The sequence below is a fragment of the Aaosphaeria arxii genome (assembly GCF_010015735.1).
Source record: "Aaosphaeria arxii CBS 175.79 unplaced genomic scaffold BU24scaffold_13, whole genome shotgun sequence".
Classification (NCBI taxonomy): Eukaryota; Fungi; Ascomycota; class Dothideomycetes; order Pleosporales; genus Aaosphaeria; species Aaosphaeria arxii.
The window spans coordinates 285,165-309,553 of record NW_022983486.1 but is presented as its reverse complement, the minus strand read 5'-3'; the positions used below and the strand labels follow the sequence as shown (position 1 = coordinate 309,553).

The 24,389-nt window shown below is 48.1% G+C and overlaps 11 protein-coding genes across 11 annotated transcripts; 6 read left to right on the top strand and 5 right to left on the bottom strand.

Moving 5' to 3' along the window:
- Positions 1–38: 38 nt before the first annotated feature.
- Positions 39–975, top strand: BU24DRAFT_467844 (uncharacterized protein; the record flags this gene model as incomplete). Its single annotated transcript, XM_033532479.1, has 3 exons — positions 39–83; positions 138–464; positions 514–975. 3 exons carry the CDS (start codon positions 39–41, stop codon positions 973–975), a joined length of 834 nt encoding a protein of 277 aa, XP_033377808.1.
- Positions 976–1,237: 262 nt separating this feature from the next.
- On the top strand, positions 1,238–2,515 carry BU24DRAFT_497092 (NAD(P)-binding protein; the record flags this gene model as incomplete). The annotated part of the gene is made up of 5 exons (XM_033534241.1): positions 1,238–1,596; positions 1,654–1,758; positions 1,819–2,164; positions 2,211–2,438; positions 2,484–2,515. The coding sequence occupies exons 1-5, from the start codon at positions 1,405–1,407 to the stop codon at positions 2,513–2,515; spliced, it is 903 nt and encodes a 300-aa protein (XP_033377807.1). The 5' UTR covers positions 1,238–1,404.
- A 639-nt stretch (positions 2,516–3,154) lies between these two features.
- Positions 3,155–4,116, top strand: BU24DRAFT_497091 (uncharacterized protein; the record flags this gene model as incomplete). Its single annotated transcript, XM_033534240.1, has 3 exons — positions 3,155–3,190; positions 3,245–3,564; positions 3,620–4,116. Exons 2-3 carry the CDS (start codon positions 3,246–3,248, stop codon positions 4,114–4,116), a joined length of 816 nt encoding a protein of 271 aa, XP_033377806.1. The 5' UTR covers positions 3,155–3,190; position 3,245.
- Positions 4,117–5,195: 1,079 nt separating this feature from the next.
- BU24DRAFT_444884 (uncharacterized protein) lies at positions 5,196–6,490 on the bottom strand (the record flags this gene model as incomplete). The annotated part of the gene is made up of 2 exons (XM_033530665.1): positions 5,196–5,920; positions 6,002–6,490. The coding sequence occupies 2 exons, from the start codon at positions 6,488–6,490 to the stop codon at positions 5,678–5,680; spliced, it is 732 nt and encodes a 243-aa protein (XP_033377805.1). The 3' UTR covers positions 5,196–5,677.
- Positions 6,491–6,740: 250 nt separating this feature from the next.
- Positions 6,741–8,765, bottom strand: BU24DRAFT_358330 (carboxylesterase type B; the record flags this gene model as incomplete). The annotated part of the gene is made up of 5 exons (XM_033523991.1): positions 6,741–7,826; positions 7,878–8,105; positions 8,152–8,435; positions 8,489–8,532; positions 8,578–8,765. The coding sequence occupies 5 exons, from the start codon at positions 8,763–8,765 to the stop codon at positions 6,741–6,743; spliced, it is 1,830 nt and encodes a 609-aa protein (XP_033377804.1).
- A 991-nt stretch (positions 8,766–9,756) lies between these two features.
- On the top strand, positions 9,757–10,095 carry BU24DRAFT_75593 (uncharacterized protein). The gene has a single exon (XM_033534601.1). The coding sequence runs from the start codon at positions 9,846–9,848 to the stop codon at positions 10,062–10,064; it is 219 nt and encodes a 72-aa protein (XP_033377803.1). The 5' UTR covers positions 9,757–9,845; the 3' UTR covers positions 10,065–10,095.
- On the bottom strand, positions 10,096–10,407 carry BU24DRAFT_75592 (uncharacterized protein). Its single transcript, XM_033534600.1, has one exon. The coding sequence runs from the start codon at positions 10,296–10,298 to the stop codon at positions 10,128–10,130; it is 171 nt and encodes a 56-aa protein (XP_033377802.1). The 5' UTR covers positions 10,299–10,407; the 3' UTR covers positions 10,096–10,127.
- A 2,264-nt stretch (positions 10,408–12,671) lies between these two features.
- BU24DRAFT_414789 (uncharacterized protein) lies at positions 12,672–14,366 on the top strand (the record flags this gene model as incomplete). The annotated part of the gene is made up of 8 exons (XM_033526246.1): positions 12,672–12,701; positions 12,752–12,899; positions 12,951–12,970; positions 13,022–13,058; positions 13,109–13,179; positions 13,231–13,634; positions 13,681–13,776; positions 13,829–14,366. The coding sequence occupies 8 exons, from the start codon at positions 12,672–12,674 to the stop codon at positions 14,364–14,366; spliced, it is 1,344 nt and encodes a 447-aa protein (XP_033377801.1).
- A 560-nt stretch (positions 14,367–14,926) lies between these two features.
- BU24DRAFT_401216 (NAD(P)-binding protein) lies at positions 14,927–17,380 on the top strand. Its single transcript, XM_033525486.1, has 3 exons — positions 14,927–15,685; positions 15,980–16,237; positions 16,862–17,380. Exons 1-3 carry the CDS (start codon positions 15,359–15,361, stop codon positions 17,132–17,134), a joined length of 858 nt encoding a protein of 285 aa, XP_033377800.1. The 5' UTR covers positions 14,927–15,358; the 3' UTR covers positions 17,135–17,380.
- Positions 17,381–18,314: 934 nt separating this feature from the next.
- Positions 18,315–21,103, bottom strand: BU24DRAFT_428364 (glycoside hydrolase family 72 protein). The gene is made up of 8 exons (XM_033529462.1): positions 21,060–21,103; positions 20,711–21,000; positions 20,534–20,661; positions 20,089–20,485; positions 19,959–20,038; positions 19,780–19,911; positions 19,624–19,714; positions 18,315–19,540 (listed from the first exon to the last, which is right to left on the bottom strand). The coding sequence occupies exons 2-8, from the start codon at positions 20,711–20,713 to the stop codon at positions 18,512–18,514; spliced, it is 1,860 nt and encodes a 619-aa protein (XP_033377799.1). The 5' UTR covers positions 20,714–21,000; positions 21,060–21,103; the 3' UTR covers positions 18,315–18,511.
- A 459-nt stretch (positions 21,104–21,562) lies between these two features.
- Positions 21,563–23,622, bottom strand: BU24DRAFT_444881 (MFS general substrate transporter; the record flags this gene model as incomplete). The annotated part of the gene is made up of 6 exons (XM_033530664.1): positions 23,309–23,622; positions 22,954–23,172; positions 22,732–22,906; positions 22,274–22,683; positions 21,781–22,226; positions 21,563–21,733 (listed from the first exon to the last, which is right to left on the bottom strand). Exons 1-6 carry the CDS (start codon positions 23,461–23,463, stop codon positions 21,564–21,566), a joined length of 1,575 nt encoding a protein of 524 aa, XP_033377798.1. The 5' UTR covers positions 23,464–23,622.
- Positions 23,623–24,389: the final 767 nt, after the last annotated feature.

The window sequence follows — 24,389 nt, the reverse complement described above, 5'->3', positions numbered from 1 at the left end:
ACCACGTCAACTTGGGTGACGCGTACAAGCGAGGCAAGATGTCGGCCAACAAGGCCAGTACGGCTTCAGCTACAAGGACAAAGGTGAGGTCACTGTTGCTGTTCCAAAGATTTCATCAATCATTGACTCCAGGTCAGGCTATAAATCTTGAGCGCATTCGCAATAACCAGCGACGGTGTCGCGCTCGACAGAAAGAATACATTGCGGAACTTGAAGACAAGATTCGCCAGTACGAAACCGCGAACAGCCAATCTTCTACTGACCCAAGATTGCAATTACTGAGTAGAGAAAATGAATCCCTCAAGCGACTGTTGCAGTCTTTAGGGCTGGGCAATGATTTCATTAAGGCTTATAGCAAGGCTGCCCAGATTGCTTCAGATATTCCCTGGGCCCAGGCAGGCAACGAAACCTTGTGTGAACCCAAAGCTTACTCCTCTTCCTCTCTAGATTTGGAGATGTTGCAGGTGTGTGGATCTCTTTTCTGTAAACCGGCTTCAACATTGATTCATTCAGTCTGAACTTACACTACCCGCAACGCACGAACGACAGATAGCACACGAACATGTTTTACCAAGCGGTGATTCCGAGGCTTCAATAGATGCTCTACAACACTTTGAAAGCTCTACGCAAGTAGATGTGGCTCAGTCATGGGAGCCCTTCGACTTTCCGAATACTTCAAGTTCTGTTTGGGAGTCACTGCCGACAGATATTGAAGTCGCGGATTCTATTCAGTCTACAATGAATACTCTAGGAGCAGAAGCATCCAGTCTCGTCATATCGACAGAGGATATATCAAATACGACAACTCTCTGCTCGTCGGCCTTTTCGCTAGTTCTCAAGAACAACCTCAAAGGTTACAGCATTGCCGACTTGGACCTCAAACTTCGAGTGGGATATAAATTCTGTGCTTTATCACCTCAGCATTGTCGTATCGACAACAAGATCTTGATCAGTGTCCTTGCCGAAATCTCATAGCCCCGGGATTAATTGGAATCAGACGGTAGTCTGTATAGCTTGTGACTTTATTACATCCTTCGAAGTACACAAATAAATATCTAGTCTCTACAATCATATGTGTTTCAATTTTATACCTCTCATGAGATGTACTTTGTTGCATTAAGGTGATGACCTCCGAAGAGTCTTCCCCTCAATGCCAAGAATACCGATGACATACCGTAGTGACATACTACAGTCACAAACAGTAGAAACACATATCGCAACCTTCAATGATGACATACTATCGTCAACACGGCCATCTTGACCAAGAATAAATTCAGAAGGCTCCCTGTGTCTCTCTTCGACGTATTGTAAACAGCATACATACATAAGTACCTTCGCAACACCCAACTATTACTCTCCATACTCGAGCAATCTACCATCGGACATATCAACACTCTTAGCAAGATGAACGCTGATACTGTATACAAGCAAGTTCAAGCCCATTATGGTTCCATTGCTCAAGCCGAAAACCCCTCACATTCTAGCGCCATAGCGCAAGCATTCGGCTACACCGAAGAGGAACTCAAGAGCATCCCTCGCGACGCCAATCTTGGTCTTAGCTGTGGAAACCCTCTCGCAATAGCGAGCCTTCGTGAAGTGAGTCACCTCAACTCACACCTTGCATAGATGTAGACTAAGTCATTTTAATTGCAGGGCGAAACAGTGATTGATCTCGGCAGCGGCGCGGGGTTTGACGTCTTTCTTGCTGCGAAGAAGGTTGGCCAGAATGGTCGTGCCATTGGCGTAGACATGAACAAGGTGAGTTAATCTAAGATTCTAATAGCCACTAGACTATTAAACCACTATTTTCTGGTTTAGAACATGCTTGCCCGGGCTCGCGAGAACCATCAGAAGTCGGGAGGCGCAAACAATGTGTCCTTCATCGAGGGAAAAATCACGTCCATTCCACTTGAAAACACTATCGCGGACTGTATTATATCAAATTGCGTCATCAACCTGGTGCCCGAGGCTGAAAAGCCGGCCGTTTTCACGGAGATTGCCCGATTGCTTAAGCCAGGCGGACGAGTTGCTGTTTCGGACATTCTCGCGAGAAAACCGTTTCCAACAGAGCTTCGAGAGAGCGTTGCGGCCTACGTAGGTTGTGTGGCTGGATGCAGTCCAAAGCAAGATTATGAACGGTTTCTAGCCGAGAACGGATTTAGTGGTACGCACTCAAATTTGCAGGCCACAATCTGAGCTAACCAGCATAGACATCGCAATTATAGATACGGAGAGTGATCTGAATGTGTACATTGACATGTCATCTGAAAGAAACCAGGAGATTGAGCAAGCCTCAGGCTGCTGCGGCTCATCAACTGCAGAATCTGTTTCTGGGACGGTGCGAGCAACACCATGTTGCTCTGAACTTCATCCAACAACGACCGATGATGTGGGCGCTCATCGGAGTCTTGCGAATATTGATCTTAACGAGTGGGCTGGTAGGTGTCTTTGCTCTCAGGTAACGTCTCACTCACACCTATCAGGTTCTTTCAAAATCTTCGCGGTCAAATCGTAGGCCACTCACCTGTCCTGGGGACTGAAAACAACTATGTCTACAAGAGAAATATACCATGCAAGAAGGATTCGATGCAACAGTTTTCAATCATGGCGGCAACACTCAGAGATATATTGAACGCATAGGTAAGACTGGTCCTTGAAAGGCCAATGACCTTAATTCTTTGAGAAAAATACATTAAGTTTTGTATATTCTATGGGGAGTGGGGCATGAGCCTCAGATTTGAATACTTTGAAATAATGAGGTTTAGAGTTTTATTATCCACAGTTGCATAGTTGATGTGAAAGCTGTGACGTTCACTGGAATTCATCTTCCTCTTGTGTACATTGATAAAAAAAACCAGTCGGGCATCGCATTGTTTGTATCGTTACAGCAGCCAGAGAACAGCGTTGTGTCAGCACCTTTCGTCATTGTTTGCATTGTAAATCTTAGTTTAAATAGTACTTAAAGTTGCTCACCCTCCACAGTCATCAGACGAGACAAACATCTTTCACCTTTGTCCCGCCCGTTGTTGCCTGGCTTGCCGCTTCCGAGTGATTTGAATCATTCCCTGTCTCTATCGCGCACGAACCCACGTATAAATCTTTTCACCCTCCCTCTTTTATCTCACTCGCCCCTCTTGAAGATTTTTCAGGCTCTCAAAGACAACCCTACTTGTAACTAGCATCTGTCCAAGTACGTACGTTCTTTCCGATTTCCGGAGTTAAATCACCTGCTGATTATTATGAGGATGGCTGAAGAATTCCTCGACGATCTGAAGGGCTACGATCCATTCTTGCCAAGTCATAACCTTCTGTTACCATATTCGTCCACTCCACCAGCGAACACAAGGCACTCGCCGGTACCGACCTCCATGGCAACCCAAACGCATTCGGTATCACACCATTCGACAACAAATTTCTCGCCATCGGCTTCAGGCAGTCAAAACGCCAATGTCCCTGAGCCAACTCAGCCCAAGTCGGATTCTACCCCGCCATGGCGCCGCAAAGCCCCTGCAGGTACACTAGAAGCCCATACTTTAACTCGGAGGTTTTCTACGAGAGATGGCAGTAAGTGATTCGCGATACATTTGCTTCACCGACTTCTGCTAACACATATGTTTAGAAGCTCCGACGGCTTTCCAACCAAAGCAACCTTCAGTCGACATCATTCGCGACCCAGATTCTCGCATCAACCGTCTCGCCAAGTCAAAAGTCGAAATCCCGAAGACCCTAATGAGCACCGAGAAACTTGCACCTAGCAAGTGGATCTATGTGAACGGCGTAAAGACCGACGGAAAAACAAACCCTAAGAAATACGGCTGCACTTTGCGATGGGAACTCGGTCTGTGCTTCAAAACGTTCTTCACTTACGAACGCTGCGAAGAGGGTGAACGGTGTCCCTGGAGGCACAAATGGTTTGATGATGTCGAGTACGTATTTCTGGAGGAAATAACGAAGGGGACTCCAGTAGAAGGTTTCTTGGAGCATTCAGGCCGCTGCTACCTCCGTCCCAAGCCACCCGTTGCGAGCGACAAGATGGTGACTCTCGGGCGCTCCAGGTCTCCACCTCCCGAATGCGTCGAGCAACAAGCACCGCCGAGCTTAAAGTACGGGGAGTGAAGTGAAGGCTTGAGAATTTCCTTGCCGCTGTTACGACCTTTTTGTCGTCCATGATACCCACACATGACTATGATTAAGCCAGTAATGAAAACTAAACGCTCATCCTCTGAACTGTGCCGAACGCATTGCCTGTCTTACCTCCGGTGAGTTTCTATCTGTGATAAGGCTTCCAATACCACTTCAATCAACTGTAACTCAAAGCTCTTATCGAACATGAAGAAGATATTCAGCCGCTCATGGCTCGTGCTTACATCGAATACCGGATGCTTGCTAGCACGGTGTGAACTGCGCCGCGCGGACGTCGGTGGTTGACTGAGTGCTACCGAGCCTGACGAAAATGAAGGCTACAATCATCATGAACCGCTTCCTTGCTCCGTGCCCAAAACGTGAAGCGCCATTTGCAAACTTTTCGCGTTATTACTGACGCGATTTACAGCAACCAACAACACACTGTGGTTAAAGGAGGGGAGAATGCCGTATATCGTCTGTAGTCTGTGCCAACCGATTGGAGACGAAATTTAGTGTAAGACCACTTGGCAAAACTTCCCGTTCCGGGTTAAGTAGTCACGGTCTGGTGCACTCACTCTCGCACAGAATGACGGAAGTTGACCGTGAGGATACTCAATTCTTGTCGATATGGTAGGTCTTCAGTTATTCGTTTGGCTTTTGTCGATTCTGTTGGGTAAGCATCGGGATATTTGGAGTTGTGATGAGTGTTCCATTGCTACAACGACTTCGCTACTATTTTACAGACGCATCTCAGTGCTTCCGAAACTTTTCCTTGTCTAAGCCCTCGTACAAAATTCTGTTACCCATAGCCTTTCTCAAACAAAGGAACATTCATTTGATGTGAGACAAACGTATCAGCATTGGGTAGGGTACCTAGCTCACCACATTATTTTAAACACCATAACAGCCGTAAAGGATTGTCGATAAATGCATCAAACTAAACTCTTCACAGGATTTTCTAGGCAAGTCATGCATCTTGTTTTTCTCTATTGGAGGAGTTTCATTTGTACCTGAAAGGAATTATCCCAAAAGGTTGCAATCACTCTCGCTCAAACAAGCATTCGGGCTGACTCGCCTCGCCACCTTCTTATTGAGTGACCTTTCAAATTCACAATTCGCAACTTTGAAATCGATGTTGTAATATCTCTCCAATGATCTACCTGTATTCGAGAAATTCTCTGGCGCTCCGTGACTGTCCCAATTCCAGGCTTCCTTGGACACCGAAGGTAAACCCTGAAGTACCAAACAGAGATATAAGGGGGTAAATGATCCTGCTTCCCGGTCTTGCGGGGGTGGCGCATCCAGGGAAATAGTGGTTTCACAAAGACATGCATGAACAATACACCCAACAAACACAGCGATCTGCCAAAATGTTTCCAGCGTTGACGCGGAGTGCGGTGTGTGAGGAAATGGACATGGTCTGGCGGTACAACTCATTATAAATGCCTCATATATACATGATAAAAAGCTTTACCGAGAGAAGGGTATTCCCATCTATGGCATCTACAAGTATAATCCACACTCTAGAACTATGTTGTCCGCTTATCTCCATTTACTTGTACAACTTCCTCACAGCCGTCTCCATCCAAAGCTTGGTATACAGGCGATGTGCGAACTGGAACCTCCAGGGCAGTGGCTGAGCGTCCTTGCCCTCGGGTGTGGTATTTATGAATACGCTCTTGAGGTGGAACGTAGCGGTTTGAGCTTCCTCATCCTTGGTGACTCCCATGGTGAACAATCCATCGCTGGGTCGTTGTCCCGCATTAAAAGGTGAATCGCCGCATCGTACGATGACCTACACAACCAATTGATTAGCACAAATTCCTCAGCATATTCTCTCCCACTTCTCCATCTCGGGCATCGTCCAACAACGTACCTTCGAGTCATCGTGCTCCACAACCTCAAAATGATCTGTGATCTTCGTGCCAACAGCATACTCGCTCTTGCCAAGCTCCTCCCTATCCCAAAGATGATCCGTCCTGCCCTCCAGCGACCTGTACTTCTTATCTAAGTACCTCCTCTGGTACGCGTATCCTAATCCGCTCCAGACGCCCCTGCAGAAATCTGTCGTCAACTGCTTCTGGTCCTGCGACTTGAGCTGCGAGAGCGGGATCGTGCGTACGGCATGGTCGATGCAGACCGGGGGATTGCCATTGGGGTTGTGTGCGCGCGCTACCGGGGTCTGGAGGTCGGGGGAGGTGGTGTCGTAGGGTACGAAGGTCGTCTTGCGCGTCCAGAATTGGAAGCCAGCGTAGCCGATTGCGACGTTGGCGATGCCGCCGCCCACGAAGCCGAGGAAGATGCCCAGGGCGCGGCGATTGGGAGGGAGCCGCTTTATTTGCGGAGGGGGGGCGATTGTGTTCATCTTTGGGGACCAGAGATGGCGGATGGGGAGGTGGGAGGTGTTGTTGTGCGTGGTGCGGTGTGCTGGGGTGATGTTGCGTGAAAGTTTCGGTAGTTGCACCGTTTATCGGCCGGGTTTGCTGGATCGGGAAATCCGGCGTTTGGCGGTGTTTGAATTCGCGATAACGCAATGAACAAGATAGATTTGACATTTAAAGTATCGATTATTATACAATAGTTATATATTCTATATTATAAATGTTCTCTTCGCCTTATCTTAGATTGGAAACCGCATTGTCTCTCCAGAAGTTACACCTGGAACCGCGTCCTCCCTCCCATGCATTGGCATCAACCACTCGCAGGTTGTTCTGTAAGCCAGGATCGATATGCTGTATGACGATGACCCCAGGAAACCCAAAGTTCGTATAATCAATCTGATACTCTGTCCCTCCAGTCTCATTCAGATTCACCATTTTCGGGTCTTCGAGCGTGAACTGAGGCCAATTTGCTAATTCGTCCGCAGGAGATGATGTTGCATTTGATCTGGAACCACGGGCAATCTCGACTGGAATTGAAGGATTTCCATTGATGATGAAGTTGCCCCAAATATGCTGCACAGCCAGCACGAAGTCAGGACCAAGATTAGGTGTAGGCGGACCGAAGTAAGCAGGTGTATCTGCACCATGCGCTGCGTTGGGAACAGAGTATTGATATTTGTAGCCGCTTTTCCCGTTGCTGCTGTATGCGTCGGCGAGCCAATATGATGGGCACACGAAAGTTGACTCGGCATAGATATTATTTGCTCGCTGTTGTTGGCCGCTGGTTATTTGACTAACGTTGACGGCTGTGAGCCCCGTATCACCAGCGGTCGCAAAACGAGGAAGGGTATTAGGTCCAGTGTAGTTGTCAGTAGAGTACTTTTCTAGCAGTTTGGCAATGTCGTTGTCGGTAATGAGGGGAAAGGATAGTTTGACCCAATTTACCAAGCCCTCTTGAGTAGTTATGTTTTGCGCTACGAAGTATATGCCTTCTTCGGCGTTGTTGCCAGATAGATGAGCGAGGCCGTTGACATGGCCCTCCTGTAGAGCTTGGCTTGGTGTAGACTGCAGCAGCGTACCATCAGTTACTGGGTAAAATGCCCAATTTCCAGTAATACCGGAACTGGAGATCACAGCTGAAGCCTTCTGCAGAATGTCTGTGTCCTTAGAAATGAGACACTCAAATATCGTCTGTGATGAGTTACCATAGGCCCAAGTTGGTGGACAACCAGCTGCCGTGGCAAAAGCATAGTAGGATTGAGTGGGGATCCAGTCTTTGTATCCGTGTTGCTGAGGTAGGAATGGTGAAGCAGAAATTGACTGCAATTTGTCAGATCAGTCTTGAAAAGGAGTTCGTTGTTGATTGCGTACATTCGTGAAGAGCGATGTCCCCAAGGATCCGCCGTACGCGATATCGTGTAGCATAACGGATCCTGCCCCAGCTGAGACACCAGAAATGGTGACCTGAGTGGGATCTCCACCAAAGAGGTGGATATATGCCTGAACCCACTTGAGAGCTAATTGCTGGTCGAGCAAACCCCCATTGACAATTCCGTTTCGGAACACTTCGTCCGAGGAAAGAAATCCGAAAGCACCAAGCTACAGCCGATCAGCTGAGTATGAGAGCATCTCGCTATAGACTTACACGATACTGGATTGAGATTCCAATGAAACCATCGTTATTCGCATTGATGATGGAAGAGAAATCCACAGCACCATCGCCAACGCCGTATCCTCCACCGTGGATCCAGACTAAGACGGGCAGGTTTGAAGCATTAGAAGGCGCATATACATTCAGGAAAAGACAGTCTTCGCTGCTAGGCAACAGGCTGATGCCATATCCATTGCTTGCTGGGCTTTGTGGACAGGAAGGAGCATACGATGTGGCTGCAATTACTGAGTTACGGTTTGTCACTGGTGTTTGTGGCTCTACCCATGGTTAGCCTAGAATAGATCTTAACTCATAGAAACGGCGATCTCACCTTGCCATCTCAAAGACCCAACAGGGGCTGCAGCGTATCGAATGCTATGAACATTAGTAGAGTTACCAGACAATCGCGGATGAAAGTACCCTTGAAACACATTCAATCCTGTGGTTGCATTGCTAGCACCTTGATAAATCTCGTAGCCCAAGTCGACCGTGACGGCATCGGATGCATTCAGCGAGCTGCCTTTAAACACGTCAAATGGATTAGACGTCGGGTCTGTAGAAGCATATGCGATGCCACTTAAGGCAGCAATTGTTGGTAAGAAGCGCATATTAGTGAGTAGTTGAATGTCAATTGCAGTCTTCTAGATCACAAATTTGCAGGAAGAAACCTTTATGTACAACGCGCGCCCTTTCGTTGACACTTTGGACCGAAGCTACTATCATCGCAATTACCCTATGTGATGTGAATCCTTCAAAATGTTGTCGTCGCTGTTCATTTGATGATTGGGTAAGCGGTACGGCATGTCGGTCTAATGGAGGATCTCACCCGAGATTACTTATAAACCAGCGGCCATGTACGATGCGGACCCTCCGAGGGTCAACATTCAACGTACAAAATCGACCAACGTCACCTAGAACAGCTAGTATAGCCTTTCAAAACTCTCAATAACATCCTATAACGTTTAGTCTGTTGTGTCTACACAGTAGCTTGCATCGCAAAATTTGCCTTCACCAGATGGGATTTGGTGCTTATTGCACGCGTCATTTTCTGTAGCGGCTTGCATGGGGCGTAAGATAGACCATTGCGACTTTCTCCACGAACGAATTTTTGACGGCCCGCCCTCTACCACTATTTACCTTTAAAAACGGGATGTTGGTCCAGCTTTGTCGATTTGAGCCGTTAGATTAACTCACTGCTCCGCAGGCAGAGTCCATGTCATAAACAACAGATGAGTCTGAAATGAACCCAAGGGACCTATTCCACCCTTTTTGGTGCGAGTGTCTTCCCTATTCACCAGAAATCAATGTCGTCCCCATTGGCCTATGGGTCATTCCTCCTGGACGTATGAATCGCGACGGACGAATTGCTGAAGACCTCCACAAAGGCGTCTGGCTATGCACTCCATGCTATTCCGAGGCCCGTGGCGGACAGCAGAGATGGTTCTGGGAGAAGTCTAAGTCGTCAACAGGACTCGCGATTCTCTTCAGTGAAGGGAGCAAGGTGTATTGATCCAGGCTGAGATAGGTCCGTGACAGAATCAAACTTTGCATTTCTCTAGAATCGCAGTCACGTCTCTGTAGCATGTTTGTAAGGCGGTTTCACTGAGCCGCCGGACTTTCCTGTGCTAGGCAGACGCAGGAGAAGTAGAAGTGTGCTGAAGATTCTGGCTCGCATTTCTGCGATCATAATGCGCACGAGAGCGCTACATGATACTGCGCAAATAGAGCGTACTCCTCAAAGGTATGGTGATAACGAATCTAAATTGAGTTCAACAGTGGAAAGATCGTCGGCGATACTTCGTGGGACCTTTGTTTCTGGATATGATGAGGCGATAGTTTGTTTTGGATTCGCTACATGCCTGCTACTCAATATCCCTTGGCTGTTCCTAGATACTGCATGTCAGTGAATTCAGGGAGCAGATCAATATCTCTGCTACATTGCAGCGGTTGGGAAGCGCTATGAAGAGGCATCAGAGGGCTTCTATATCATCGCATGCCTCTGACGGGTCCAATGACCATCTATACCTACCTGCATCTGGACCTGTAGCGGAAAATAAAACACATGCAAGCCACATAGTGGCCTGCAGTAAAGAGTACCTACCCGCTGTATAAGGGTTCGGTATTCTGGTGATAGCTTGCATGTGGCCGCTTAATGGGCGGTTCGTGGAGGATTTTGGACTAGCAGACTCGACCCCTTGCGGGAGAGTTATATTTCAGACGATCAAACATGCAGGCATATCAACAACCTCATCTCTCCTGTCTCCTGAGGACTGCCTCCTGAAGTTGTCGGCGCTTCTCGAGTACAAGAGTGTGGCTGGGCGGTATGGAGCCAATCAAAATCATCACTACAGGCCTATGAGATGGAGTCCGGCGCGTGGTTGGAACCATGCCAGTGTCGAAGCGAACAAACGGGATGGGGTGGGAAATACAGCAACAGCCTTGCGGTTTTGGTGTTATTGGTAAAACAACCACAGGCAGTGCGTTCTTTCCAGAAGCCGGTCTTCGACCAGACACGTGCACGACTGCTGAATCCTCAATCTTACTCCACCTCGACTTTGGCCAAGAGTTCCGTATTTCAAACGGTGCAAACAGATGCTGCGCGAAAGGCTGCATGTGCTGCGGGCTGTCATTGGTCAGTCAGATTACAAGGCACATTTTGCGACGGGGCGAACCGCGCTCGTCTTTCGACATGGCCAATAAGCCAAAGTCCGCCATGTTTCCCCACCACAACCCCCTTGGGGACGAAGGAGGATAAGGCACTCTGAATCACATAGATGTAACCTTTTACGAGGACGCGGCGTAAGAGAAGGCGCTGTCGTCAGGCTGCCAGGATCTCGACTACTGTGTATGTCACGTATTCGTACGAGGATCCGAATGTAAGCTCCCTCGGTGATCGCTACAGGACAAAGGCTTGCGGAGGGAAAATTATGGAGATGTAGATGGACATAACTGCAACTTAGAGAGACCGAGAGAATGAGCTATGGGCTGTTCAATAAAGATACAACAATTGAGGCGTTGATAATGTCGATGGTAACGGACAAGTAGTCGTGGGTTTACAGTTGGGATGACAGGGTTCGGTGCGCCAAAATAGGCCTAGCGCTCGGTGTTCATCAATCCACGGGCATACGTAGACATGTAGAGCAGCACACTATCCTTTTCAATCCCCGACACCATCACGATTACGACTTACAGATTCGCCAAATGAGTGTTAATCAAGCGAATATCCATTGCTCTATCACGCCGAGCGGCTCTTACAGACCCCTCCATGACAGCAGTCTCTCTTACCTCGGCTGCTTTTTCCAACCCCAAGTCCCTCATTGACACCCTCCCAATTACCCACACCACTTCATGGTTTTACGCGGCATTCGGACACTGGCAGAGCTTTCCAAGACTTATTGGCCACTGGATAATCTTCGTGGTCCTCCATTTTAATGCTGCAGTAAATCCGAGATCCCCTACCAGATGACTGACTGCTATCGTGAGCCGTGAGGACGGCTAGCCAGATCATGACAGCATTGTTGTCAATATTGACCTTTCGTGTTGGTAATTGATAGTAACCGTCATAATGTACAGATCTGGCACTAGCCAGAGTTCTATACATATACACAAATAATCCAGGGCACAGGTGGAGTTCTACCGCCTACCGAGCAAGGCCACTCGATGATGTGGGATTGAGGCTTTGCCAATTTAGCCCCCGGTCTCCACGTTTTTGACCGTATTCGATCACACGGCTCTTAGCATCCCATAGGTCGGCTCCGCCGCTCTGCAAAAGTTGGCCTCCACCTAGATGCGTCAATTCCGGGAAGTCATCAAGGATCCCATCCTCCGGAGATGGAAGGGCAAGATAACTGTTCATACTACTGCTCATATCTGGCGTGAATCCCAGCGTGCGACTGTCCTGAAGCAACAGGTCCTATCTACACGCAGTATCCCTCCCAGTTCTCCACCAGACGGTCTACTTACGAGCATTTACAATCACTGGTCACCATCGCAGGATAGACTAGGATTCAGAGTTGCTGACGAACCCCGGTATAAGTATACCATCACAGAGGTAGCCGCGGTCCCAGTCTGGAACGGACAACCCTGGTCTGTTTTGTAGAGACATCTTGTCCGTCCGCCACACTGCGTCTTGCGACTACCAGTCTGACGGGCCGCCCGATTCTGTTAAGGTCAAACGAAGGTTGAGACGATTGTAACGGGAAGATCAAACTGTTGTACCTGCAGGACTTCAGCGACTACCTCCTCTGCGCGTCTAGGAGTCTTGCCTTTCAATATCGCAAAGACTCATTAAGACCCATTCCCCACGACCGCATGGTCGATTGTAGCTCGACTGACGAGCTATCGTTGTTCGCCGCCGTTCGCCGCAACGCCGAGCCACGTGTATCCACCTCGTGTGCGCCCAGCAGCGAGCATCCAAATCCTACGCCATCATCATACTAGTGGACCAACTTCCACTTGTCCCTTGACTCCCGAACACATTAAGAGCCCATCGCGCCAGTCCTGGAGATGCGCCCATGGAACTCCCTCTAAGACTTCCACCTCCGGTACGTTGTTTGGTATGAACATTATCTTCAACAACTAACATCACACCTAGGGTGTCTCCGCGAATTTCGATAACCCCGAATTTCTCGGAACACCTGTAATTGTAGTTGCTCCCATCGCTCTGTTCCTCATCATCTTCTCAGCAGCTGGCCGCGTTTACTCGCGTGTCATCGTTTTCGGTAAATGGCGTTTCGAAGAATGTAAGTACATGGCGAAGTTCTTGGTGGTTCCTTCATACTAATAGGCTTTAGATATCTTCTGCCTCACTTGCGTACGTTCAATGTGAAAGTATCTCCAAGCAGCAGTCACTAATCCTGTGCAGGCTCTATGTGTTGCTGTCACATGCTTCTCAATTGCCAGTAAGTGGATGAGCTCTACCATGTCAATCTCCTTACTAACAAGTGCAAAGTCGTAGAAGGTCCTAATGGACACCACTCGTGGGATATCGTGCGGACAGAGGTGTCTAAGAGTGATGTTCAGGTTCGTGTCAGAGACTATTCAACAGTATGATGCCCACTAATTCATTCGCAGAGCCTGATGTCGTTCTGGATTACCCTCGGTCCTGTTTTTTGGCTTCTCAAACTTAATTTGTTCATGTTCATTCTGAACATATTCGATAATGTTCGGTGGTTCAAGAGCTGCGTGTACGTTGGCATTATCATCACGGGAATCATCTTCTCCAGTTATACGATCGTCATCACCATGTCATGCACCCCGAGGAATGGTACCGACACCATCAATTATCTCCAAGCGCTCAATCGTGCGCAGTGCACATCGCCAAATGGAGCAAACGCAATCATGGCCAATCTCACCACTGCCTTCAATGCAGCCGCCAATGTTTACATCCTCCTGCTTCCGTTCCCTCTAATCTCAACATTGCGATTGACGACTCTCCAAAAGCGTGGTGTCTATGGCATATATGGGGCCGGGATAATGTAAGTTCTACGTTCCTTTTTGACGAACACTATTAACGTAGTCTAGACTTTGCATCTGCAGCCTGCTGGGGGCCATTTATCGAGTCAAGTCCTGGCAAACCAATGATCTGACAGGTGCTCAGATCCCGCACACGGCACTCATGTAAGACTTACCCCCAAAGGCCTTTAGAAACCCAACACTGATGGCCTACAAGCATAACCGAGATCGCTCTCTCGATCACAATCACGTGCATACCATCTGTGTATGAGACGATTTGCCACTTCACCAAGCCGGACATCGATGACAGAACAACCCTTGCCACTCCGAAGTTACAGCTCCTCAATAGTGGCAGATCGACCCCACAAGTTGAAAGCCGCGCAACGTGGCGCAAGACGCATCGCGATATCGAGGAAATCCCCTACCGTGAGAAGCCGACAAGCCATCCCGACCCTACAGTACCTCACACTCGCATGAAGGCATTGCCAACAACGCCTTTCCCTTTGCACTACGACTCCAAACCCTGTTCGCCCACCAGCGAGACATCCTCCAAGACCGATTTGAGCCTCATCCTTTCACAACCCTCTCCGGCCACGCCAAAAACTCCGCATAGCCCAGGCAGCGTTCACAGCATGCATCTCCCAATTATGCTTTCTCCTCATGCAAGGACATTCGAAAGGCGGAAGAGCATGCAGAGCATGGACTTAGAAATCATGCTATCGCCCCGAGCAATGGATCAAGTATTTCTTCGTTAGTAGCAGCATGGTTTCACGGTTTCTCTTGCATTGGGCTGGCGCACCGGAAGCTAATACACCAAAGAGTTTCCCTCTGGTCTTTTTTTCCGCAGCATTTGGGCTGTCATTTTCTTCTGTACATTATCTTTTTCTTCCATTTTCTATCCATGATACCACGATCATTTGGAGGATGGTTCTTGATTGGCACACAGAGTGTGCTCAATGATACCCCGTAAGCATCAACTTACGATGACTCGGTCCATGTACAACCTTACGCACGTTCATTAATCATGAAATACCAAAGACATTTTAAAACAATTACCATGCCTAGCTTACGTTGCGCGTGCTTCTACTTTCTAAATCTTGTCAAGTTTCCTCGTGTACTGTTGCCACCAAAATCTCACGCCAGCCCTGCGAATAAGCCTCACTCGGTGCATAATGCTCAATTGGTTCTGTCACAACATGATACTCTCACGATCTTCTTCATTGTAGCAAAATGCACGGAGAGATCGGAGATAGAGGGCGGCTTTTGACAAATACGGCAGAGAAGTGGGGTTCGAACTACGTCAACCACTCTAATCGTCCATCTCTCCTACATCTACGCTTTCAAACCTCCTTCACACTTCTCAATTGCCCCATTAACAGCACGGTTCAACGAGCGCATTTCAACATCTATCGAAAGGGTACCGAATCGGAATTCTGAAATCCTAGCTTCCTACCAGCCTTATCGTAAAGGTCTCCACACGCCACAGCAAGTCCGAACCTCCAGACACGCTAGCCCGCAAACGGACCGCCTCGGGAGTTTCAACATCCAAGTCAATCATTCGTACTAGTTGTTGCGACTGTGCGGAAGGATACCGAAAGAGAACGATCAATCGCAGAGCCCCATTGACGTCGTAATTGACTGTCGATCCTTGTTGTCACTGCTTGAACATAGTCGGATCCGACGGCTGTACGCAAGATTACTACACACCCGCAAGAATTGGCAAGAAAGAAGATATTCTGATTACACAATGTCCGTCTTCCGTGCCAACGCTCTTGCGCTCATCACAGGTGGCAGTTCTGGGATCGGATTTGCGGTCGCGCAGCTCTGTTTGAAGCACGGCATGCGTGTTGGAGTCGTTGACATCAACAAAGATACGCTCGAATACGCCAAGGCACAATTGCAAGGCAAAGATTCAGATGTGGAGATTTTCCAGGCAGATGTCAGCAAGGAGGACGAATGGAAGACTCTGAAGGGCAAGGTCGAGACGAGATTCGGAAGCCCTGTCGATTTTTTGATGTTGAATGCAGGTGTGCAAGTTAAAGGCACGTGGGGCGATGACGCTTATTTCGATAAGGTAAGTCTTCATGCAATTGAAGAGCGGAATTGTCACGTATGGGCAGTTCCGACTGTGAGTTGTGCTACAAAGTCGAAGATGAATGTCACCCCCACGTGACTTGCCTCCCCACGGACAATAAGGATGGCGCAACAGATCGTGCCGCAAAGATCGAATATCAGTAAACCCTGATGTCGTTCTTGATATACGCATGATTCATGATTGATTGGAAGGAGTGACAAAGTCAATGGGCGATAAGCAATCGACCAAGGATCAACAGAGATTTCTCGCAGAATCATGCTAATGCTTTACTAGACTCTCGCTGTCAATCTCTTTGGCGTTATCCATGGTCTCAATACCTACGTTCCGTCATTCAAATCTCAAACTTCGAATTCACCATCTGCCATCGTTGTGACTGGTTCGAAGCAGGGAATCACGAATCCCCCTGGAAACGCAGCTTACAACGCCTCCAAATCTGCCGTCAAGACCCTGACGGAGCATCTTTCATTCGACCTCAAAGATACCAAGACCTCCGTTCATTTACTTGTTCCAGGCTGGACTTTTACAGGTTTGGTAGGTTACACTTTCCAATATCTCCTTCTAAAATATTACCTGCATGACGGATACGGGTCATGCAGTTTCCTTTCCCCTTCCCCCATTCGACCCTGGTACCGGACTCCGGACAAAGTCGCCTAGCAGTTCCCACCACCCTTTCACAACCCCTGCACCCGTTGCCTGCGCACCACTACGTGATGGTCTATCCGCAGGTGTTGGTTCTTGTCCCCGCCGATCAAGCTCCCACGTGCGAAGGACCCAACCTTTCGCATCCCCTCAAGAACCCTGTGTGGTACGCGAGGCCCTTGCGAAGTTCTAGTCGTCTTGCGTTTCAAAATGCCCAGACATACGATGGCTGACGATGGCTGAATTGTAACGCACTCGCACGACCGTTTTGCTTATCATTTCCCAAGAACCTGGGTTGAAAAGTTCAAAAGGTTCTATTGATTGCCGATCAAAAGTTCTTTCCTCTTGCCTATTGCGGTTCTCTGCGCGCCGCCGGTGGTGGCGATTTCTGATAACTCAATTCACGAAAATGCGTCGTACCCCACACCCCAATTTCCCCTCCCCACGTTATCTTGTTCTCTCCGTGTAGTCTCATTTCATCTATTGGCAAATAACTAACAAATGTAATTTATCCAGAGCGGAAACGCCCCTGGCTCAGCATCCACCAAACCCAACGGTGCCTGGCACGCCTCGCAAGTCGCAGACTACATGTACTCCAAGATCGCGGCCAACAAGTTCTACATCCTGTGCCCAGACGACGATGTCAGCGAGGACCTCGATAAGAAACGGATGCTGTGGACCGCGGGTGACCTCGTGAATGGCCGGCCGCCGCTCACCAGGTGGAGGGAGGATTGGAAGGATGAGGCGCAGGGCTGGATTCAGGGTGCTGATCCGGAGCTGTTGAAGTAGGACCGCGGTTTATTGTGGGGATTATTGGGTGGTTGTTGGTTGGATCTTAGTATTTGATCTAGAATGATACTGATGCAATTAATTACTTACGATCTGAGATTGAATGCTTAGAAGAAGTTAATGTTGGTGCTGAGGGCCTAGAATAGCTCTTCTGTTGGCGGTATTTTCTGCTATGTAGGGCTGGCCTTGACTATGGCTGATGTTCTGTCATCACCTCAACCTCAGGCTTATTGTAGGAAATTACGCGGATAGAGACCATGCGATTCTAGATTCATACCCAGATAATGCCTCAATAGATCGATCCACAAGTTCATTTCAGCGCCATTGCAGTTTTCGTAATCTCCAATTTCCGTAATAACTAGTCTGGAGTAATTAATGAAATTGAAGTGTATGATAACTTTCAAGTCGACCTTTGAGATTCAACAAGTACTCAATTCCCGTGAACAACCAAGAAACGATTGTACATTAAAAAATCATCACACTTTCCCTAGTAAACATTAAGAATTAAACTTCGAAAATTATATTTTCATAATCATGCTCATTGCAAAATAATTATGAAGAATATTGATGCTGTTTAATGATGGTTACAATAACACTACAGCCATTCCGAGTTTGCGGGAGCATTGTGTAGACTCGCCATGAATTGCAGGAAATGAAAACATACTTCGCCTTGACCAATGAAGACTGAAAGTAGACTGTGTCTGGATATGCATCTCGAGTTTAGGGCGTTCGAAATGGAATTATATCGTATGCAAGATTTCCGGTAGTGATACAGCGACCATACATTTGGAGAACCTGGGAGGTATGGAAGATTGCAACCCAGTTGTTTTGCTCTTCTTCAATGGTGAGGGCACGTCGTCCGGTGGAGCGAGACATTTCGCAAAGTACTAGACCTGGGGCTTAGATTCAAAGGCATTTTCTTCGCTGCTTTCGTTTATGTACTCTTTGATACCAGCAATGTCTCTCATTTTGCGACGAGCGATCAACGCAGCCAGCAGGCTTGAAGTCCTGAGTTAATTCATCGCTAGGTTTGACGTGGGAGCGAAATGGAAATGGTTGATTTCAATATCTACCATCATTATAGAGGCATATTACTATAAAAAGAGAGGGTTTGCTAGAGAGGGGATTGTAATTTAGTAGCATGATATGTAGACACGTCGCATCATCAGCGTGCTCAAGATCAAGTGCAATATAAATTAACATTGACCTATATCACTCCTACCTCTTCTTGATCTCTTCGCATAAATGGTATCGTAAAATGTGCCTCCAGCGAGATTTAAATACAAACAGTGACTGGTGATTTCCCCCCTTCCCCGCGGACGGCAAACATGAAGATGGAATATCAGACATGAAAGAACACTACAGATAGTTCCTTCGTCAGTTCGCCCTTGGTGATCCTGCTGGCCTGTTCAAGAAGCTACTATCCATTGCTGGCATCGCCTCGACGGTCGGCAACTCAGCTGGCTGCCCTTCATTCCTCGCTATCGGGACTGGTTGTTCCCCGTTCGTCGCTAATGGAGCTGGTAGCTCAGATGTCCTGTTGCCGACCGAACCAGGTAATTCTGATGTCGCGGCAGTCCCTTCGGATGGCAACTCCGATACCCTCTTGTATGCATAAGTATTGTTGGGATCGGATCCATTGATAGTTGGATCATTCTTCTCTCCATCTGTTGGTGTGACCGAGGACTTCTTCTTCTGCTTTCGTCTCCATAAGAAGAACAACAAGGCGCCTGCAATAGCTAATACCCCCACTGAGACACCCACCCCAATACCCGCTTTGGCACCAGTACTGAGTCCGTTCGAGCCGCTGTTGCTAGGTGGTGGTGGACTGGTGTTGCCAGCACCGCGGGCAGTTGTCGTGCGGCTTTGACTGCTAGATGGCTTCAGTTCCACGTTTGTAATAATTTCTCCTTTGCTATCTCGGATCGTGTGTACGAGTGTCGTGACAACAACATCAACCATCTGACCTCTGGTGCCGTTTACTCCATTGCTAATCATCGAGGAAATATGTGGCGGTGCCGTTGGCAATTCCCAGTCAGTAGCGGCTGTGTACGTTGCTTCACTTCCGAGAGAATCTGTTATCGTAGTGTTGACGAACATGTCCCCCTTACATTCGGGCCGGGGAGCCCCCTCAGGCACAACAAAGTTCATACCTGTCCAACCATCGGTATTCTGAGAGTCGAAGTATGCTTGGAGTATGTCGAATCTCTCCGTTAAGAGTACGTTGCCGTCTGGATCCGTGTTCACCAATCCCCAATTCGCCGTTGGGTCGGAGTATTTAACGTTCGTCCATTCCCATCGGACCCCTCCCGACAATGGTCCAGCCGGTTGGAGCATTAGATTATTATAGTCATACAGGTATGGAGTCTCTTGTAAGGTCTCGTTTGTAACCGTTTGATTTTCATTCTGTTCATCAGAATATGTCAGATCTGGAAGTCCAATTTGCCCGAGAAAGGCACATGAAATTAAGAGACAGCAAGCATACTCACCACTAGACCGTATTGCCCCAAGTATATCGGGACTGTTATGTTTGCTTTGCCTATGTTGCGACGCAATTGTGTGAATTGATCCTCGCGGTATCTGTGCACGTTGGATTAGAAATGACCGTTTCTCTTTTGCGAGATCTGGAAATAATTAGGACCTACCCGGTAGCATTTTTATTGGCAAAATCGATCGATACGAAGGAAAAAAAGTCTACACTAGACATATTGTCCTCCTCGTTGGCTATGTTACACGTGGCATATTGCATGTGGGATATCGCAAGGTAATCCCCGTATCTGCGAAGTGGTTAGCGATTGTTGCTGATTAGGCAGTGTCTACACACGCTGCGCTGAAAGATATCCCAACTGGAATTTTACGCGTCGCATGGAGCGCCACATATTGCTTTGTATCTCTCACGAGGGACTACTACTGTTAGTTCAAGAGCCCTTTCTGAAGCACTGAGCTATACACACCCTAACCATCTTCTGCGCGTCTGCGTAAATCCCTGGATTCTGCCGGAAATTCCGTGGGTAAGGGAACGAACCGATTTCTATTCCCAGAAGGTTTTCGTAGTCCTTGATTGCGTCGATGATCTCGAGAGATTTGCGCATGTTCTCTTCCTTGTATTCGTAGTTCAAGTCTGGCTCGCCACTGAGCAGGAACATAGACCTGAGCATGACGACGACGTAGATACCAACAGAGTTGAATATCGAGAAACACATATCATGATCAACCTCCGGATTCAGATCCGTCACACCAATTGTGTTGATGCCCAGTCTGGACATCAAAGCAGCATCGCGACGACAGTCTTCCTCGTTCCTCAGGGAGTCCATAGCGTAAACGTCTGTTGTCGAATTCGAAGTGAAGTACCTTGCGACCTGTCAAATTCGGCAACCCAAATCATTCAGAAATACTGACCATAACCCGTTGATCTGAATTGGTCTTACGTCTTTGTTTACCAGGCTGGCTCCCCGAACTGACAAAGGCGACAAGGCTGAACATAGTGGCACGCCCGCTGCCAGAAGCAGAGTCGCGAGAAACCCTCGCTGTAAACTGTTAACACTTTCTCGAATCGCTCGTTCAGAGTTATCTTACCATGGTCGCAATGAGTAAGGACTTCCTCAGCGATGAGATGCCCGCGAGGTCCTTAGGCTACACGACGAGGGGCTTCTGCCTTGTTAAGAGGAATAGCATATCCCTGCTATGCACACAGCACGGTGACATATGGTGGAGATTGGTAGCCTTGTGGGCACCCTAGGCAAAAGCCATTGACGCGATCGCGATGTGCCATGCTTCTGCACCTTGATCCTCCCAACGTCATCGATGCTTAGAGAGATGTAACGGCCTCGAAATTGATACCCATTCACAGTACGCTCTTCCGGATTCTGTTATCGAAGGTTAACAACAATCTTTAATGATTTCAAGCTCCAAACAATTGATTTACCTTAGAATATCCATTCCACTTTACCATCTCAGAAGAAATTGCGATGCCGATGGATGAAGCTCCCCAGGAATTGTTTGACACGGGATCGTTCGTTTTGGCCCCATCCAAGAAACAAGCTTAAACCAATCAGGAAAATATCCTCGTCTTGGCGCGAGGTAATGCTGGTATAGTCGTCCGCATTTGTACGGCCTGCAGGTAAGCTGTCTGCCTTACGATGGAATTCACTGGACGGTTGATTAATTGTAAGCGTGCCGTTTAAGTTCTTGTCTTTCTATTTGCAGTTTTGCTCTTGCCTGTGGCAGCGCAAGTCGCGACCCAAGAAAGCAGCCTAGATTCTGATTCGGTGAAGGGGGAACCTATCTGTATCTGCTCCATCACCACCATACGTGGTACTGATCATCCAAGACATTTCCCAAATCGTGTGACCGTTTACAAGAATTAACTTTGGTTCGATAAGTAACGTGGGATTGCCATCCTGGACCTCTTGCTCCTTCATCAACTCGCCTAAACAACAGGCCCCCCTTTGGTTCTCAGCTTGCCGCCATACTTTTGAAGCACAACGATAATAACCATGGCGACCGCGACTATAATTGCCTGAATTCCAAAGCTCAGGCCGAATCCGCTTTTGACACCCCAAGGCATCTGGAAATATCCCACGGCGAAACCAGCAATAACTAAGCACTGTTAGAAGTTATTTCACGAAAGGACTTGCAAAACAAACCTCGCGCAAAGTTCAAAAGACCGGACACTTCCGAACTGGCACTTCCATAGGAATCAAGTGCGTAGGCCGTGATCGCTACAGTCGCCAGCATGACTCCGAACACATACATTCCCCATCCCATGATGATGCCGGCGTAGCTTAGATGCTTCTCAAGCGTCTGGCCGACGATGATGAGTCCTGGGATCATGAAAGCTGCTGCGATGTAGTTTGTCACCAGCCTCGCCTCAGGTCTAAAGATACCGTTGTGCTTTCGGACGTAGCGATTGGCGATCCAGTCGTTGAAGACGTGGCCAAAGGCTTCACCCAGGGCGACGGCAACGAGCGGAGTAAAATAGAGATATCCGACTGCTTTGGGACCAAAGCCGTAGCCTCCCGCCTCAGTCGGCGTCTCGAGAAGGATGGTGGAGGTAATGTTAATTCCGACTGCCCACATGAAGGACATGGCACTATGCACGATAAGAATATTTCCGTCCGATAGAGGCTTGGTACTTACTAGTACAGCATGGCCGGGATGATGATAGGTTTTAAGAATGTTGACAACAAGCGCTTGCAGCAATGTCCTCCAGTCTTAAAGTAGCCCTTGTGGTTCTGGATCTGCCAGATTCCTAGTACACGCGACATGCGCGCAGCAAACGTCTGTGGTCGAGCTGGTTGCTGATCGATCGGTATGCCTCGCTCATAATATGTTTCGTCGCAGATCAGAATGATGAGCACCAAGTCGGCGCATCCCATTGCAAACACCAACCACATTACGGGGCGCCAGTCGCCAACGCCGGCGATTATAAAGTTCGCGAAGAAAGGTCCTAGATATGGCGACAGGATGAAGATAGCGACCCATATTCCGAGCTTTCGGGCATGTTCATGGAAGAAGAAGATGTCTTTAACACACGCCAGTCCGACAACCTATAAACGATTAGCTTGAGGCTCTAAGCACTAGAACGCCATACTCACTTGATACGCCGTGAGAGTAAGACCCATCATTGCCCGGAATCCATAATAGACAGGAAAGCTATCCGTGACGGCACAAGCAAGTGTGAAGAGTGTACCCGATAGTGTTGACCAGAACATCACAGGTGCTCGTCCCCACCAAGACGATATTACGATCCATATCAGGCCGCCGATGCCACTGCACTCCGTTAGCAGAAAGTCAGAGGACATACGCTCGCAACTCACAGCATCAGAACATTCAAATTGCCCGACTCATTGACCTTAGGAGGAGATAGCCCCCATTCCTTTCCTTGGAGGACGATCAAAGGTATACCAGCACCGCTACCATAGTCGCCGAGGAACGCCGTGGTAGAGATTACCATCAACATCAAATGTTTTCGTGTCCATGACCAATTGAGTGGATCGTTCGGGTCTGCCGACGGTTGAGGAATTAGAACGGTGTGTCTACACAATCATCTATTAGCAGGGTACATCAATATCCGATAAAGCCAATCCCTGTCCTTAATTTCATCATCGGTGCCCACATCGAACATTCAATCCACGAGGAAGCAAACCTAATACACATCACCAGCAAACTTACCCATCTTTTGCAAGCTTAAGATTGCTGTATTGTCCTTTCTCCAAGTGTGCAGCGCCGGCATCAAGCAGGACGACGTCGGTTTCGTGACCAATCTCCTGTTCGTGGAGGACCCGCGTTGTTTCGATTTGATTGTCTTCGGCCTTTTGTTCAGCCATCTCGAAGATTGGGACTGCGATTGAAGCAACTGAGGCAATGTGAAAAAGTAGAAAATGATTGAGAAGGTATAGTTTGAATGTAGCTGGCCGATCTATTTATCCCCAAAGCTACCCCATGGAACTCCACGGACCCGGTAGTTACTTCACAATAAATTCAGGGCCAGACCCCTCATGCATACGTTGCATGAGGCATTCATTTTATTGGTTGGTTGAAGCTCGAGGGGCGTAAGGTAGACATTAGTACAACAATGATGGGCAAGCGATCGCCCGGCAAATATGCTTGACACTTTTGCCGACAACCTGGAGATGCAGCGCTACAGGTGCCACAAGTGGAAAACCGCCGACCGATGGCTTGACTAAGCATTATATTGGTATAGCTGCGAAGAAGGACGCATGGAATCATTGTGGAGATGTGGGGTTACATGATGATTTCAAAGTTGGACGTCTGGAGATTGGTAGGGCTACGACGGATGTTCAATTGTAGAACGGGTACAAGCAATTTAGTGGCACCCTTCATATGCTGACGTTCTCGCCAGTATGGGAAGCTGTACGCTACACGGTTAGATCATATCCTCACGGAGACGCGACCTGTGCGCGCTCTACGGCAATCATCAGCGATCAGCTGGGAGGCTCTTAAGCTAAAGAACATTATGTTAGACTGATTTAGATGTACATACAGATACCACCAAATGCGCCATCAGTATAATCACTTTTCGATATGACGCAGATGCCACCTGGGGCGATCATCTGGGGTAACAAGCTTTGAGTAGCGTGGGCGGCGCTAACCTTATCAGGACTAGCATCATGACATTCACTACATACATCTAATATCACCCATAGAAGGGAATTGGATACGGCTTCAAAGAAAAGAGACACACAAATTGAATTCTAGTAGTAACGTAGAGTTATGCATACTCTTTTCAGCC

Excerpts from the sequence above, each read along its gene's own strand:
- BU24DRAFT_401216 (XM_033525486.1), top strand. The coding sequence starts at position 15,359 with ATGTCCGTCTTCCGTGCCAACGCTCTTGCGCTCATCACAGGTGGCAGT. Across the intron at positions 15,686-15,979 it reads ATGACGCTTATTTCGATAAG|ACTCTCGCTGTCAATCTCTT; the intron begins GTAAGTCTTCAT and ends ATGCTTTACTAG. Across the intron at positions 16,238-16,861 it reads GCTGGACTTTTACAGGTTTG|AGCGGAAACGCCCCTGGCTC; the intron begins GTAGGTTACACT and ends TAATTTATCCAG.
- BU24DRAFT_75593 (XM_033534601.1), top strand. The coding sequence starts at position 9,846 with ATGCGCACGAGAGCGCTACATGATACTGCGCAAATAGAGCGTACTCCT.
- BU24DRAFT_428364 (XM_033529462.1), bottom strand. Across the intron at positions 19,715-19,779 it reads GCCAATAAAAATGCTACCGG|ATACCGCGAGGATCAATTCA; the intron begins GTAGGTCCTAAT and ends CAACGTGCACAG. Across the intron at positions 19,541-19,623 it reads TGGGGCAATACGGTCTAGTG|AATGAAAATCAAACGGTTAC; the intron begins GTGAGTATGCTT and ends TCTGATGAACAG.
- BU24DRAFT_75592 (XM_033534600.1), bottom strand. The coding sequence starts at position 10,298 with ATGCAAGCTATCACCAGAATACCGAACCCTTATACAGCGGGTAGGTAC.